This window comes from Spinacia oleracea, chromosome 2 (genome assembly GCF_020520425.1).
Source record: "Spinacia oleracea cultivar Varoflay chromosome 2, BTI_SOV_V1, whole genome shotgun sequence".
Taxonomy (NCBI): Eukaryota; Viridiplantae; Streptophyta; class Magnoliopsida; order Caryophyllales; family Amaranthaceae; genus Spinacia; species Spinacia oleracea.
In genome coordinates this window covers 70,350,266-70,367,737 of record NC_079488.1, presented here as the reverse complement: position 1 = coordinate 70,367,737, position 17,472 = coordinate 70,350,266, and the positions used below count along the sequence as shown (strand labels likewise).

The following is a 17,472-nucleotide window of genomic DNA, read 5'->3' as shown; positions in this document are numbered from 1 at the left end:
GCTGGAGAAACGCTAAACATGGGAACTCAACAACAAAAATGAATGTAATGACTAATTGACTTTGCATCTTTATACACCCTTTGAAACAAACTTGAATCTAAATTAGTTGTATTGATCAATCTTAATTATCTAAAAATCATGATGAACAATCTACTCCGACTCCCTCCACAAATAATTACAGATTATAGATTTTCATCCAAAATAAACCATTGAATCAAAAAAATACATGCATGAATAAAAATCAAACAAATTCCCCAATTAACCTAATTCCCTAATAGAACCCTAATTTAGCTCTAAAAACCACACAAAAAAATATTCAATTATAATCACTTAATAACTTAAACAGCTAAATCGTGAATTTTAAGACCAAATTCGAAAAGATCCATACTGTTAGTTTTACAGAGATCCTCAAGAGGGGGGGTGAATTGATATTTTATGGTTTTACAAAAATTAAACTACTAGGAACAGAAACAATAAAATATGCAAGCGAGATTTAGCGTGGAAAACTCTCTAGGCCCAATAGAGAGGAAAAAACCACGGCCCCTTTTGGGGACTTAAACACATTCACTAATTAGGCAAAACAACTCAGTTTCTTTACAAGCCTAATCTACTCGGGCCACAATCTGTTAGTCGCCTCTGACTACAGATGACCAGGAACAACCCCTCGTTGTTCCTTCCCTTACAGAAACAGTCCCTCAACTGCTTCTCCTCACCGATCTCTTATGAGATCTTCTCTCTTGCTCAAGTAAGCCTGACTCAGGCTTATCATACAAAAACTCAACACTTAACTGAAATCAAAGAATATTAAACTTAACACTAAATACTAGATACAAGACCACGTAACAAATACTGCTCTTATATGGGAACAGGAACAGACTTCTTTTAAAGATTAAAACTTTTAGGGTGATACCTGAAAGCTTCCGGTTGATGTAAATAAGTCTGATGAAAGTTTCGTAAAGATCTTAAGGTCTATTTATAAGAATCCAGGCTTTTACCCTAGATTCTAATCCTACACTAGTTAGGACTCTTTTCGAAAGATAGTTTTTCGCAAACAGTTTCTAAAGACGCGTTATTAATCTGAGAGTTGCAAATCAACTTAAAAACCTTTAAGAGTATATCTTTAAGTAGAATAGTAAAATCAGGTTTAATCTTTGATGTTTATCTTTTGAAAAACAAAAACCGATTTTCTTTAGATTCGGGATTTAATTAGGACTCTTTGAAATACTTTGTTCCCATACTAAGCAATATTTGCTTCTACTGATCTTATACCTTTCTGGACCCTAATTGACTTGCTGGGCTTCATTCTTTTCGGCCCATGATTTAATTCGTCCATACTCTTTAGACTTGTATTCTCCACGAGGTTGGACTTAATCTTCATGCTGCTTCACTTCTTGTCTTGTTGCGTACTTGTCCTAGCTTATAGTGACTTGCTCCTGTCAATCCTTAATTCGACAATTAGTAGAGTGTAAGCTTGTCATCATCAAAACTCAGGAATCAACAATTTCCCCCTTTTTGATGATGACAACCTTACAGATTAATAACATTTAAAAAATATATAAGAATGACTGAGGAATGGAACATGTAACCTGACAGTCGAGTACCAAGATCTTAGCCAGGTACAGAAGAGTTACTGAGGTGTCGAACCTATGTATAGACACCAACAGTTTTCACATGTTGCCCCTCTTAATATCTTCCCCCTTTGGAATTATCAAAAAGGGGCTAGGAAAAACGATTTCTCGACGAAGAGGAAAGAACATATGTGAATTATATTACCCTTCCAAGCAGAGTGTCATCATGCAGCTCAAGTCGGTCAACGAGTTTGACCGCACCCCTGCAAGCAAAACAAGGAAAACGCAACAAAGAGCACAATACAAACAACCAATTTTACAAGTCAATGTGGGTCAACTATCAGAACGTAGGAAAAGCGCACTAATGAGCATTAGTCATAAACTTGGCGCATCCAAAATATCCAAAAAAAATTGTTCAAAGGACCAAAAGAAAGAAACTGTTTATCAGAGAGCAAAATATATGGGGTGGGTTAAGGTAGCATAAGAAGCAGGTCAGGCATGGGGTGATCCAGGAGCAGCATTATCATCATTTGCCACCTCCTCTATGATCATGTCAGCAAGACGTTCTGTCATGTCATTGAAGAACTCTGCCTGGTCCTGCTGCATCTTGTGAATGAGCTCCTGCAAAGAAGTAACAGCTGACAACAGAACCACATTGTCCAGCTGCAGTTGATCCACTTTAGCCATCAAGAGCTGCACTGAACCGTCTGGTGAGGGAGCAGCAGATTGGGTTTCACCATCTTTGTCTGAATCTGAATCCTCAACCCTGTAGACCGGAGGAATTCCTTTGGAAGAGCTGGCTAGACGGCTACTGCGACGGATAGGCTGATAAGATGATGTGGTTGGAATGTTCTTGGGAGAGGAGGTGGCTTTGATTGGACTTGTTTCCTTTGGACATAGGTCAACAGGAACACCCTCTGTCTGACCCTCTGTCTCCTGGCAAGGAAATGGTGCCTCCTCTTCCGCATCTGACAGTTCATCTCCCTCATCAAGCTCTTCTTCTACCCCTTCTAAATCATCCTCCTCCTGGTGGGCTGTATCTCCAACCAACAGCTTCCCAACGCAGACAACCCCATCAACAACACTCAGACTTACACCATGTAGACAGGCTTTGTTTAGAATGTGGGCTGGAGTATGTGGTTCAGATGTATATTTTGTGAGATCAACCCCCACTTTGCGCATGATAAAGGTCAAGAGGGAGCCGTATCCAATCATGTTGTTTTGAGAAATGCTGTGGGTTAGGTGAGCAATGAAGACCATGGGAAAGTTGATTTGGCGTTGAGACTCAAGAAGAAAGATGTAACTGAGGTCTAAACGACTGGCTAGGGCTCGTTTATCGTGATGCGGAACAAGTCCTCGACGTACCACATTGAATAAGACTTTCTGAAAGGGAGTGAGAAGAGATTGATTTAGGGCTTTTGGGTGTTTGCCCTGTCCCCCAAAATAAGAGTAGACGTCTTCCATGTTAGCACCCCCCAATTCAATTGGACCTTTCCCCTTATGGAAAACCTCCTCACCCAGCACAGGAACCTTGAACCAATTCCCCAATTTTTCAGCATCAAAACTAAATGACTTCCCATTTACCTCCGACTGACAAACCCCCCCTTTGTTTGAAAAATTTGAACAGAATTCTCCCATAGCCTCAGGGTACATGCAAGCTTTTGAGCACACCTCAAACAGATATGTCCACCCCTGTGACTCAATAGATTCTAGTAACTCAACAAAACCAACTTCACGACACCAACCAAAATCAATACTCAACCCAGGGAGCATGCGATCGGGGGGAAAATAATGAAATTTTGAGGATTCAAGTTTTACCTTTTTCTCCATTGGAAGGTTTGGTTCCCCCTGAGTTGGTGCAGCTACCTCCTTATGTAGAACGAGTTTCCTTTTTGTGGTCAGCTTGGCGGTGGACTTGGCGGCCGATGGTTTTGGTGTGGGTTGCTTTGGAGCCATGGATTCTGGGTATACTGTTTGGAGAGGGATAATTGTGATTATCGGTTCCGAAGGAGAGGAAGAGTTTCTAGGGTTTGGGAATTGAAGTTTGTAGAGAGTCATGATTATTTATAGGAGAGGTGGGTGACGAGTGGATAATGAGAGAGAGAGAGGGTTTTTGAATTTTAAATTCTGGGGTTTGGCGAATAATCGGCGAAGTTTATAGGGAGAATGATTTGGGAGCTGAAAAGGTTTTGTTGGGAATTGATTTGTGGGAAGCGTGTTTGAGTGAACAAAAATGAATAGTAATGCATGCACCGTGTTCGTAAGATTCACCGAATCAAATTAAATGCTTTCCATTCATTTTTAGTTTTCCCACTTAGACCTCGAATTGAAAGCATGTATTGGAAACAAGTGCGATTACCTTAATAGTGTGCAGACGTGGCTGTGGTAATGCACACAGCTGGATTTTGCAATCTGAGTATGATGGTTAGTCCATTCATGAAGAGAAGGTTTTAAATAAAAACAAGAAGAAAAAAAACGTAACTAAAATATAAATAATAATTTTTTTTTTTTTATTTATTTATTTATTTATTTTTTTTTTTTTTTGATATCCAGTGAAGTTAGAAAGTAAGTGAGGGCAACAGTAATCATTGTATTCGTATCATACCAAGTTCTAACCTTAGCTTGTCGTGTCTGTCCCTGTTAAGCGGTTTGGTCAAGATGTCAGCTATCTGATCTTCTGTGGGACAGAATTCAAGTTTGACCAGTTCCTTTTCCACATAGTCTTTTAGAAAGTGATGACGAATGTGAATGTGTTTGACTCTTGAGTGATGGACTGGATCTTTTGATATGCAGATAGCACTGGTGTTGTCACACATGATAGGAACGCATTTTAATTTCATACCAAAGTCTCTAAGTTGTTGCTTGATCCACAGCATTTTGGAACAACATGAAGCTGCAGCTACATATTCAGCTTCTGTTGTGGATAATGCCACGGTGTTTTGTTTCTTGGAAGCCCAGGAGACTGCACATGCTCCTAGGAACTGCACCGTCCCCGATGTACTCTTTCTGTTCACTAAATCACCTGCATAGTCAGCATCTGTATATCCTTTGAGATCAAAGTGATCATAGTTAGGGTACCATAGACATAAGTCATCTGTTCCTTTTAGGTATCTTAGAATTCTTTTGACTGTTGTGAGATGGGATTCCTTTGGATTAGATTGGAAGCGGGCACAGACACCTACACTAAATGCAATGTCTGGTCTGCTTGCTGTAAGATAAAGTAAAGAGCCTATCATACCTCTGTATCTTGTTTGATCAACACTCTTACCTTCTTGATCCTCATCTAGTCTTGTAGTTGTTCCAATTGGTGTGTGGTTGCTTTTAGCCGACTCCATTCCATATTTCTTGATGAGGTCCTTTATGTATTTCTGTTGATGTATCATGATGCCTTGTTCCGTTTGTTTGATTTGAAGACCTAGGAAGAAGTTAAGTTCTCCCATCATGCTCATTTGAAATTCTTGCTGCATTAGGTCAGAGAATTCCTTGCAAAGATCTTCGTTAGTAGCACCGAATATAATATCATCAACATAAATTTGAACTATTAGTATATCTGTATTTCTTGACTTAAGGAACAGGGTTCTATCAACCTTACCTCGATTGAATTTATTGTCTAGTAGGAAGTGAAAAAGTCGTTCATACCATGCTCTTGGAGCTTGTTTTAATCCATATAGTGCTTTGTCCAGTTTATATACATGTGAGGGATATTCTGGATCTTCAAACCCTGGTGGTTGTTCCACGTAGACTTCTTCCTTCAGATGTCCGTTTAGGAACGCACATTTTACATCCATTTGATAGAGTTTGAATCCCATGTATGAGGCGAACGCTATAAGTATACGTATTGCTTCCATTCTTGCAACTGGAGCGCATGTCTCTTCAAAATCTATCCCTTCTTGCTGATTGTATCCTTTAACCACCAATCTGGCTTTGTTCCTAGTGATGGTTGCATGCTCATCTTGTTTGTTTCTGAATACCCACTTTAGACCTATTACTCTGTTGGCTAAAGGTGTGGGCTCAAGATGTCATACCTTGTTTCTTTCGAATTCATTGAGTTCTTCCTGCATGGCTATGATCCAATCAGAGTCAGTTAGTGCTTCTTTATAATTTTTTGGTTCAATCATTGACAAATAAGCATAAAAAGCACAAAAGTTTTTAAGTTGTGATCTCGTTGTTGTTCCTCGTCCAAGATCACTAATTATTTGGTCAAGAGGATGTGAGCTTTGATGTTTCCAAGGTCTGGGTTGGAATGGTGTAGAGGCTTCTTCTGCACGCTGTTCTGTTTGAGCATTTTGTTCTGTATGATCCTCTTTTTGCGTTTGTTCTACTTCAACTGTTCCTCCTTCTGGTGTTTCAACAACCTGTGTCTGTTCTTCTATTTGAGAAGTCCTCTTTACTTCCTCGTCTTCAGTTTTTCTTGTGAGTCCTAGTTCGAAATTTCCTTCAGGAGCTATACCTGCAACAGAGTTTTGGGAGTCAGTTTCATCAAATATAATATGTATGCTTTCTTCCATGCACATGGTCCTTTTGTTGAATACTCGATATGCTTTGCTGTTCGAAGCGTATCCCAAGAATATAGCTTCATCACTTCGTGCATCAAATTTTCCCAGTTGGTCTTTTCCATTGTTGTGGACGAAACACTTGCATCCAAAGATTCGGAGATGAGTTATGGAGGGTTTTCTTCCTCTATATAATTCATATGGGGTTTTGTTTTTGATTGCTCTAACCAGCACTCGATTTAGTACATAGCATGCTGTGTTTAGAGCTTCGGCCCAGAAACTTTTTGGAAGTCCACTAGCAATCAGCATTGTTCTTGTCATATCTTCAAGAGTTCGATTCTTTCTTTCTACCACACCATTCTGTTGAGGGGTTCTAGGTGCAGAGAAGTTATGACTTATTCCTGATTCTTTGCATAGGTCATCAAATTTTTTATTTTGGAATTCAGTACCATGATCTGATCTGATGTGGACCAGTTTGTGATTGCTTTGTCGTTGGACTCTAGAGGCAAATGCCATGAATTCTTCAAATGTTTCTTCCTTGCTGGTTAGGAAGATTACCCATGTGTATCTTGAGAAATCATCTACAATTACAAGCACATATCTTTTTCCACTTCTGCTTTGAGTTCTCATTGGTCCACATAAGTCCATGTGGATCAGCTCCAGTGGTCTTGTTGTACTGATCATTCCCTTTGACTTGAAAGAGGTTCTCACTTGTTTTCCTTTGATACAGGCGTCACATACTGATATTTTTGCTAACTTGGTATTTGGAAGACCTGTGACTAAATTTTTTGAATTTAACTTGTTCATTAGAGAGAAACTAGCATGACCAAGTCTTTTATGCCACAATAATGCATCATCTTCAATAACACTGAGACAGGTCAGATTGGAGTGAGGAACGGAGTTAAGGTTAACCACATAGGTGTTCCCTTTCCTCTGTCCCTCTAAGATCACTGTATCAGTGTTACTGTTGATAATTAGACATTTATTCGAGAAGAATTTAGCATAATTTCCTTTGTCACAAAATTGAGAAATGCTTAATAAGCTATGTCCTAGACCTTCAACTAAAAATACATTATCGATGGAGTGAGACTTTGACTTACCGACCTTACCAATCCCAATGATGTTACCTTTTTTGTTATCGCCAAAAGTCACAGTTCCACCTTCATAGGTCGTGAGTGAGAGAAATCTGTTTCTGTCTCCTGTCATGTGCTTGGAACAACCGCTGTCTAGGTACCATGTGTTGTTCCCCCTCACTTCGACCTGCATTCGATTTTTAGTTAGAGTTTTTTAGGAACCCAGCATAGCTTGGGTTCCTTGCTTGGAATCAAATCGCTTTTCTTTACCCATTTAGTCCTGGTGTGTTCTATGTTCTTTTCCAAGCTTCGTTGGTTTTTGGGACAAGTGTTTCTGTAATGACCAATTAGGCCACAGAAGGAGCATATTATGTCACTATAGAGATCTACTCTAGTCTTTCTAGATTGACGTTTCTTATGGTTGAAACCTAGTCCTTCTGTGCGTTTGGTTCTAGCTTCTTCTATCCATTTAGGTGTTCCTTCTATTTTGTGTCTAGTCTTTCTAGCTAGTTCATCTTCTAGTTTGGTCTTTTCTTGGTGAATCTTAACTAGTTCCAGTTGAGTTCTTTCTAGTTCATCTTTGTAAAGGTTTTTAGTCTTGGTCACTTCTAGATCAATTAGTTCTTGTTTTAGCCAGATGTTTTCACTTCGTAAGGCTTCACAGATTTCTTTTATGTGGAGGTTCTGATCAAAGAGGTTAAAGAACCGTTTGTCTATATCTATGTTAGTATTTTTTGTCCATTCTAGCTCATTCCTAAGTTCTTTTATGGTGGTCTGGTGTTCTTTATCAGAGTCTAACTTTTCTTTCAGTAGATCCTCATAATCACTAGTGAGATAGGAAAGTAGATCAAACAATTCTAATTTTGAAAGAGATTCAAGTTTATTTTTAATTTGAGTGAGACTTGCCTGGAATTTTTTAGATTCTGAGTCAGATCCATCTTCTTCATGTTCAGCTACAAGGCATAGGTGAGCTGTTTCTTCGTTGGGTTGTTCCTGTTCCTCATCCGAAGAAGTGTCTCCCCATGCGGCAATCATGGCCTTTCTTACGTCAGTTTTGGAGAATGAGTTTCTGTTCTCTTTGAATCTGTCTTTGGTTGTTTCCTTTCCTTTTCCTCGTTCTTGATCCCAGAGAGGGCATTCCCTGATGCGATGTTCCAAGTTTCCACACTTATGGCATCCAGTATCAGTTTTGGAGAATTTCCGGTTAGGTTTCCCTCGGTAATCTCCATCTTTATAGTTCCTGAACATTCTTCTGAATCTCCTAGCAAATAGAGCAGTTTCCTCATCTTCTTCAGAGTTTTCATCATTCTCAGTTTTTAGAGCAAGAGCCCTATTTTTGTTATTCTCTGAAGGTCGTGCATTTAGTTGTAGTTCATGAGTCAGGAGGGATCCAGCTAGTTGTTCCAGGTTAAACTTGGTAAAGTCTTTAGTTTCCTGCAGGGCAGTTACCTTGGCCATCCAGGGATCTTGAGGAAGACTTCTTAGAACTTTTCTAACTTGTTCCTCAGGGGTTATGATTTTGCCCAGAGAGTTCAATTCATTGATGATGTTAGTGAAGCGGGTGATCATGTCTTGAATTGTTTCAGAAGGTTTCATGGTGAACAGTTCATATTGGTGCATTAAAAGATCAATCTTTGATCTTTTGACTTCATTTGTTCCTTCATGAGTGACTTGGATCAGATCCCATATTTGCTTCGCATTTTTGCATCCCATTACTCTATTGTGCTCATTAGGTCCTAGTCCACAGTGAAGAATTTTGACAGCCATGGCATTAAGTTCGAGCTTTTCATAGTCGGCTTTGTCAAATTCAGCAATCGGTTTAGGAACGGTTTCACCAGAGGTGTTTAGCTTGGTGACTTGGAAGTCTCCAACTTCAATGACTCTCCATACTTGATAGTTCTCAGCTTTGATAAAGATCTCCATCCTGTTTCTCCAGTATGAATAGTATTTGCCACTAAACATTGGAGGTCTTTGTGTTGAGTATCCCTCTTCGAGTTTCTCAGTTGTGTTCATAGCTTCAGAATCGTTTTTCCCGACAGAATTACCTGCAGTTAAAGGGTTCTGGCTCTGATACCAATTGTTAGTTTTACAGAGATCCTCAAGAGGGGGGGTGAATTGATATTTTATGGTTTTACAAAAATTAAACTACTAGGAACAGAAACAATAAAATATGCAAGCGAGATTTAGCGTGGAAAACTCTCTAGGCCCAATAGAGAGGAAAAAACCACGGCCCCTTTTGGGGACTTAAACACATTCACTAATTAGGCAAAACAACTCAGTTTCTTTACAAGCCTAATCTACTCGGGCCACAATCTGTTAGTCGCCTCTGACTACAGATGACCAGGAACAACCCCTCGTTGTTCCTTCCCTTACAGAAACAGTCCCTCAACTGCTTCTCCTCACCGATCTCTTATGAGATCTTCTCTCTTGCTCAAGTAAGCCTGACTCAAGCTTATCATACAAAAACTCAACACTTAACTGAAATCAAAGAATATTAAACTTAACACTAAATACTAGATACAAGACCACGTAACAAATACTGCTCTTATATGGGAACAGGAACAGACTTCTTTTAAAGATTAAAACTTTTAGGGTGATACCTGAAAGCTTCCGGTTGATGTAAATAAGTCTGATGAAAGTTTCGTAAAGATCTTAAGGTCTATTTATAAGAATCCAGGCTTTTACCCTAGATTCTAATCCTACACTAGTTAGGACTCTTTTCGAAAGATAGTTTTTCGCAAACAGTTTCTAAAGACGCGTTATTAATCTGAGAGTTGCAAATCAACTTAAAAACCTTTAAGAGTATATCTTTAAGTAGGATAGTAAAATCAGGTTTAATCTTTGATGTTTATCTTTTGAAAAACAAAAACCGATTTTCTTTAGATTCGGGATTTAATTAGGACTCTTTGAAATACTTTGTTCCCATACTAAGCAATATTTGCTTCTACTGATCTTATACCTTTCTGGACCCTAATTGACTTTCTGGGCTTCATTCTTTTCGGCCCATGATTTAATTCGTCCATACTCTTTAGACTTGTATTCTCCACGAGGTTGGACCTTAATCTTCATGCTGCTTCACTTCTTGTCTTGTTGCGTACTTGTCCTAGCTTATAGTGACTTGCTCCTGTCAATCCTTAATTCGACAATTAGTAGAGTGTAAGCTTGTCATCATCAAAACTCAGGAATCAACACATACCAACTAACCTTGTTCTTCTCGTTAATTCAGAAACTCAATTTTCTAATTTGTCTGTATCTCCAAATCTCAGAGTCCCAATCTCCAATTCAGAAACCTCCAATTCCCCAATTAGCCTAACTCCCTTATAGAACCCTAATTTAGGTCTCAAAACCACACAAAAACAAAAATCAATTAAAATCACATGATAACTTGAACAGTAAAATTGTGAAAATTAAGACCGAATTTGAAGAGATATATACCGTCTAACCTGTTCTTCTCGCCAAATAAGAAATGTAATTCGCGATTTTGTCGTTATCTCCGATTCAGTGACCCAATTGCAAATTCAGAAACGCCAATCTCCATTTTGCCTTGCTTGAAGAAATGATTATGAAAGGATCAAGAGCCACGATGTGGATGAAAGATAACGAAGAGGGTTTGGGGATAAACAAATTAGTGAAAAGTGGGAAAGGAGGGAATCCTAAAAAAACTGCGGTCTATGAAAAAATTCAATAACCTAATCCAATATTTTTATTAATTATTTTTTTATTTTTAACTTATTTTAGATACTTGACAAAAACCGTTGCAATATTTCATCTAAATATAAAAACAAGTAAAAACTGTTGCAATAAAATAGTGATAATATACAATTGTTACCATAGTTTTTCTATAGCAACACTTTTTCAAAGTGAAAGTCTACTCAAATTAATAATTATTTAACGGTTGCCATAGTTATGATATAGCAACGCCAGTAAAACTGTTGCATAAAAGGGCGTTGCTATAAGCCTATTTCGTAGTAGTGGTTTTTACTATAAAAGGAACAATGGTAAAAAGAAAAATTATGTGGAACTGCCTAGTGTCAAAGTTTGTTCCTTTTGTGGTACTGGTGATCATGTTGTGACTGAGTGTTCCAAAAAGAAGGAACTGTTTAATAAAAACCAGAACATTGTCAAGAAGATATGGATTAAGAAAGCTGATCCTTTAGTAGAAAAGGAACTCGAGGAAACCCGAGTTCCTGTATCTAACAATTGATAATATTGCAGGTCCTAGTAAGGGGGAACAACTCGTGGTATCTTGATAGCGGGTTTCCAAGCACATGACAGGAGATAAAACCAAATTTCTCCCACTAGAGGCCTACAACGGAGGAACTGTGACCTTTAGAGACAACAAGAAAGGTGAAATCATCGCCATTGGAAAAGTAGGAAGGTCAAGTTCCCATTCAATTGATAATGTGTTCCTGGTAGAAGGTTTAATGCACAGTCTGCGTAGTATTTCACAATTCTGTGACAAAGGAAACTCGGTAAGCTTTACGTCAGAAAGTTGTCAAATTATTAACAATAACAGTAAGGAAGTTATTTTGGAAGGAACTCGCAAAGGGAACACATATACTGTGGATCTCAACAAAGTTCCAAGGAACAACTTAACTTGTCTTAGTGTTATTGAGGAGGATCCACTTCTATGGCACAAGAGATTCGGACATGCTAGCTTTTCATTGCTTGACAAACTGAGATCAAAGGAACTAGTGAGAGGTTTGCCTTCCATCAAGTTCCTTAAAGACAAAGTTTGTGAAGCATGTGCCAAAGGAAAGCATGTCAGGAGCTCTTTCAAACCTAAGAAAATGGTCAGCACAACCAAACCATTGGAACTCATCCATATGGATTTGTGTCGACCTATGAGAATTCAAAGTAGAAGTGGAAAACGTTATGTCTTGGTTATTGTTGACTATTATTCTCGTTTTACCTGGGTCATTTTCTTAGCAAGTAAAGATGAAACGTTTAATGAATTTGTTGCTTTTGCTAAGAGAATACAAAGATCCACAGGACGTCAGCTAATACATATAAGGTCAGATCATGGAACTGAATTTGAGAATCTCAAGTTTGATGAATATTGCAAGGAACAAGGTATGGATCACAACTTTTCTGCACCTAGGACTCCACAACAAAATGGAGTCGTTGAAAGAAAAAACAGAACCTTGGAAGACATGGCTAGAACCATGTTAATTGCCAGTTCCTTACCAAGGAAATTCTGGGCTGAAGCAGTAAACACGGCTTGTTATATTGTTAATAGAGTAATGATCAGGGCCATTTTAAACAAGACTCCCTATGAGTTATTAAAAGGAATCAAACCCAATATCTCTTACTTTAGAGCCTTTGGGTGTAAATGTTTTGTTCACAACAATGGAAAAAGGAACTTAGGGAAATTCGATGAAAGAAGTGATGAGGCCGTGTTCCTAGGATACGTCTTAAATAGTAAAGCATACAGAGTTTATAATAAAAGGTCGATGTGTATTGAAGAGAGTGTACATATAATATTTGATGAAGCTAACAATGTTGATGAAATTCAGGAACAGGAAGATTTCGAAATTGGATTAACTCGTTTTACAGATTATGATGAGGAAATCTCTCCTGGAAGACAGCAAAATGGAATAGCAGATCCACAAACACAAGAAACTGCTACTAACCAAGAAGTTCCTAGAAGAAGAGCCCCTGATCCCGAGGAACCAGAAAATGTTGATCATGAGGAACCAGAAAATGCTAATCCTGAGGAACCAGAAAATGATGATTCTGAGGAACCGGAAGAAGATCAAGAAACCTCTGATGCAGAGGAACAAGGATCTTAGGAAACAGAAGGAACTGAGGAGACCTTAGATGTTCCAGTGGCACAATTTCAACCTAAGCCCTGGAAACATCAAAGTTCTCACCCAATGGATCTGATTATCAGTGATATTAGGAAATGAACTCAAACAAGGTCTCAACTAAGGAACTTCTGTGCTTTTCATGTGTTCCTCTCCACAATCGAGCCAAGGAACCACACCGAAGCTTTGGAAGATGCTGATTGGATCACTGCCATGCAAGATGAGTTAAATGAGTTCCAAAGGAACAAGGTATGGCATCTGGAACCCAGACCAAAGAATCAAAAGGTCATTGGATTAAAGTGGGTGTTCAGGAACAAGCTCGATGAACATACAACAATCATCAGGAACAAGGCAAGGTTAGTATTCAAGGGCTACAATCAACAGGAAGGTATTGATTTCGAAGAAACCTTTGCTCCTGTTGCTAGATTAGAGGCTATTCGTATTCTAATTGCTTTTGCAGCCTTTATGGGATTCAAGTTGTATCAGATGGACGTCAAATGTGCTTTCTTAAATGGCTTTCTTGAAGAAGACGTCTATGTGGAACAACCCCCTGGTTTTGAGAATCCAAAATTTCCGAACCACATCTATAAGCTTGACAAAGCTCTTTATGGGTTAAAGCAAGCTCCTAGATCGTGGTACGAGAGATTATCAAAGTTTCTTTTACAAAATGACTTTAAACGAGGAAGAATTGATAAAACTCTATTTTTAAAATCAAAAGGATATGACTTATTAGTTGTACAAATTTATGTCGATGATATATTATTTGGTGCTACTAACGAAAATTTGTGCAAGGATTTTGCTAATTTAATGTGCAGTGAGTTTGAAATGAGTATGATGGGGGAACTCAATTTCTTTCTTGGTTTGAAAATCAAACAAACTAAGGAAGGAATTATGATCCACCAACAAAATTATGTGAAGGAACTCCTCAAAAAGTACGAGCTAGATTCAGTGAAAACAAATCACACTCCCATGGGAACAGCCACAAGACTAGATGAGGATCCCACGGGAAAAAGTGTGAATCAAACGACGTACAGGGGAATGATTGGATCTCTGCTATACCTAACTGCAAGCAGACCAGACATATCATTCAGTGTTGGGTTGTGTGCAAGATTTCAATCAAACCCAAAGGAGTCCCACATGACTGCAGTGAAGAGGATATTCAGATACCTCAAAGGAACAGACGATCTATGTCTGTTTTATCCAAGAAGTGGAACTTTCGATTTAAAAGGATATGCGGATGCAGATTATGCAGGTGATTTAGTCAACCGAAAGAGCACATCAGGTATGGTTCAATTCCTAGGATCTTGCATGGTTTCTTGGGGTTCCAAGAAACAAAATACCGTTGCCTTATCCACAGCAGAAGCTGAATATGTAGCAGCTGCTGCATGTTGCTCTCAAATACTCTGGATAAAGCAACAGTTAAGGGATTTTGGCATCATATATGATTGTGTTCCTATTTATTGTGACAACACTAGTGCAATCTGCATTTCTAAGGATCCGGTACATCATTCCCGGGTTAAGCATATTCATATTAGGCATCACTTTCTTAAGGATAATGTTGAAAAAGGTTTAATCAAGTTGGACTTTTGTCAAACTGAGAATCAAATTGCAGATATTTTGACTAAACCTTTAAGCAGAGAGAAGCATGAGAAAATGAGAATGGAACTCGGGATGATCAAAATAAGATAAGTAAGCTGACAGTTCCTCATGAGGTATGACTTTTTTAGATTTATGCATTACTACTGTATACCATTATAAATACATGTGCGTAAAGCATAACTGAAGTTTACCATCGTTAAGGAACAACCAAAAATTTAGAATTAAAATGTGTATTTAATTAGTCAGCAATATGAGATACGTAATTCAAACAGTTCCACTAAAATATAAGGATCATGGATATATTTTTTATGTTACAATTTTTTTTTCCTATCTTTTATTTTTCCACAAATTATTTTTATTTTTTATTTTCTTTTATATATCCAAAATTTTCATTTATTCCATTGAATTTTATTTTTTCCAAAATTAAAAGCTAATGGATCACACCTATGGATCTCTCATACTCAAGGCCACCACAAATTCAAATTTCACCACTTCAAAACACAAGGAACCCAAAATATAAAAACCCCCAAATTCCATCACCAAAAACCCTAGAAATTCAAAATTCAAATTCTGAAACCCTAGCCACCATGAGCGGCGGCCAGCCTCCAGCAGCCAACAACGACAGCGGCTCGGCGACCGGACCCAACCCGGCGCACCGACCGCCCGCCGACACCCAGCCGTCCGCCCAACATCCACGACCAGCCACGACCCTCCTCACCCGTATAAACACCCACGACCCTCCACTTCTCCACTCCAAAACCACCGACGACGACCAGCCATTCGACTCCACCACCCTCACCCCTGCTTCCGACGAACCGCCAGCCATTGTTCCCTTCCACCCCCACATGTCCGCGAACACCCACACCAGTCCCAACCCGTTCACGACCAAAACACCCACCCCCACCCTTTCCGCGAACACCCACACCAGATCCCGCATCAGACCCGCCTGCACACCTACCGCACACCCGCCCAGCTCACACCCACACCCCCCTCTGGTTCTGATCAGCTCGCCAAGAGGATGAGGAGGCCCACCACCGACCCGCGAAGAGTCAGCGGCGGTCGGGTGGTTAGTTATTGTACAACCGAAAAAAAAAAGAAAAAAAAAAGAAAAAAAAAATACGGATTGTTCTAAGGGGGAAATTACCTCATTCCGTGTTCCTTCGGTTGATGATGCAAATATGGTGACAAATTGCAATTAATATTAAGGATTTATGGGTTATGTATTATATTACAAGGATGACGTTGTTATTAAAAAAAAAAAAAAAGGGGGTCAACAACGTGGTTCCTAAGGCGAATAGTTCTCTTTTGTTTGTTGATATATCTTATGCTAATGAGAATAATGATGTGAAAGTGGGAAAATTAAAGGAAGCAGTAGAAATTGAGACAGAATGTGGATCGATATGCAGTTGAGAAAGGACCAACCTAAACTTGCTACATCCCAAACCATCTTCCCTGATCCTAGCTTGTGTGTTCCATTATACTTTTGATTTTTTTTGGAACTTTTTATTTTATTTTATTTTATTCTTTTTGGTATGCAACTCTCTGTTCGGAAACGTACGCTTTTTTATTCTTTTATTTCCGTGGAACTACTAAAAGATCGTATCTCTAAAAACTTGACTTGTTAATTATTATGTTTTATATTCGAATTTAATACGTTGGAACTTAACTTTGAGGCTAACTTAGTTTGCCAACCGTTGATCGGAGGGTGCTATAATCGGTATATATTGGTACTGTATTTTTCTACTTTTTGTTAATGCCAACAGGGGGAAATGAATGCAAACTTAACTTAAATTGTTCACTTGAAACCATCTCACTACTCCCTTCTCGATGTAAGTTTATAAAATTTTATTTCTAGTTTTTAATTTTATTTTCGTTTATTAAAATTAATTTCAATTTTCCTTAATTTCATTTAGGAAGTTTAGATTAATTTTTATAAAAATACTTTATTTATTTTATTCCTTAATATTTATGCTAATTGATTATTATTGCATTTAGTGAAAGTTTGCTTTTGTTGTCATCGCCAAAAAGGGGGAATATTGTTGACCCTAAAGTTTTGATGATGACAAAGCAAACTCCTGACAATTGGTTAAGTTATGTTGCATAATAGGTTCCGAGATCCTTAGGGGGATAATGCTAAGTTAAGGAGATCCTGAGTTGGATAAACTAAGCAACGTGGAATATAAGCAAGTAATTGATCCATGTCAGACACTACATTGAAGAAATAATCATTAAGCAAGTTTACAAAGGCGAGATCCTTAGGCGAGTTCCTAAGGCGAGATCCTCATATATTATGTGGATCCTCGACGTTCCAGAGAAGGAACAAATTGAGAAGTATTCGAGTGAAGCTTCTAAAGGTGCAACGTGAAGACTACAACATATGAGTTTATGTTTTAGGATTTATGTAAGTATTTAATAAAGTTTAAACGTAATTTGGAATGAAAGGGACATAGTATTTTGGTACGTTTTAAATGAAATATATTAACTGTAATTATAAAAGAGTTTTAACTTGGAAAATCTTTTTTAATTAATAAAATGAATTTAATTAATAAATATTAACATAGGATTCTGATTTATTCTCCTTGTTTCTCAAGTAAAAGATCTTTCCATGTTCCTTAAAACTCTCCCACGTATTTCTGGTTAAACGTGCATTTAGTGTTTTGATTTGGTCTCCCCTGTTTCTCTCCAATTATGCCCATGTTACTGAGCAGTAACTGTTAGTGGGTAGTTGAGGAGAACATGGGTACCCAACCCTAGGTAAAACTCTCCTATAAAAGGAGAAGAGTTTTTGCTTTTCAAAACACACAACTGATCTTTGCAAAATATATCTTAAGAGCTTAAACGTTTTAAAAGAGAATCAATTTTCAAAAGAGTGTCCCTTGAGTTCCTTATTACTTTGAGCTTTATTACGTACTAGAGTTTTATATCAAATTGT

The 17,472-nt window shown here is 38.2% G+C and overlaps 1 protein-coding gene across 1 annotated transcript; it reads right to left on the bottom strand.

The window, feature by feature from the left end:
* Positions 1-7,338: 7,338 nt before the first annotated feature.
* On the bottom strand, positions 7,339-9,147 carry LOC110796366 (uncharacterized). The gene has a single exon (XM_022001428.2). It carries the CDS (start codon positions 9,145-9,147, stop codon positions 7,339-7,341), a length of 1,809 nt encoding a protein of 602 aa, XP_021857120.2.
* Positions 9,148-17,472: the final 8,325 nt, after the last annotated feature.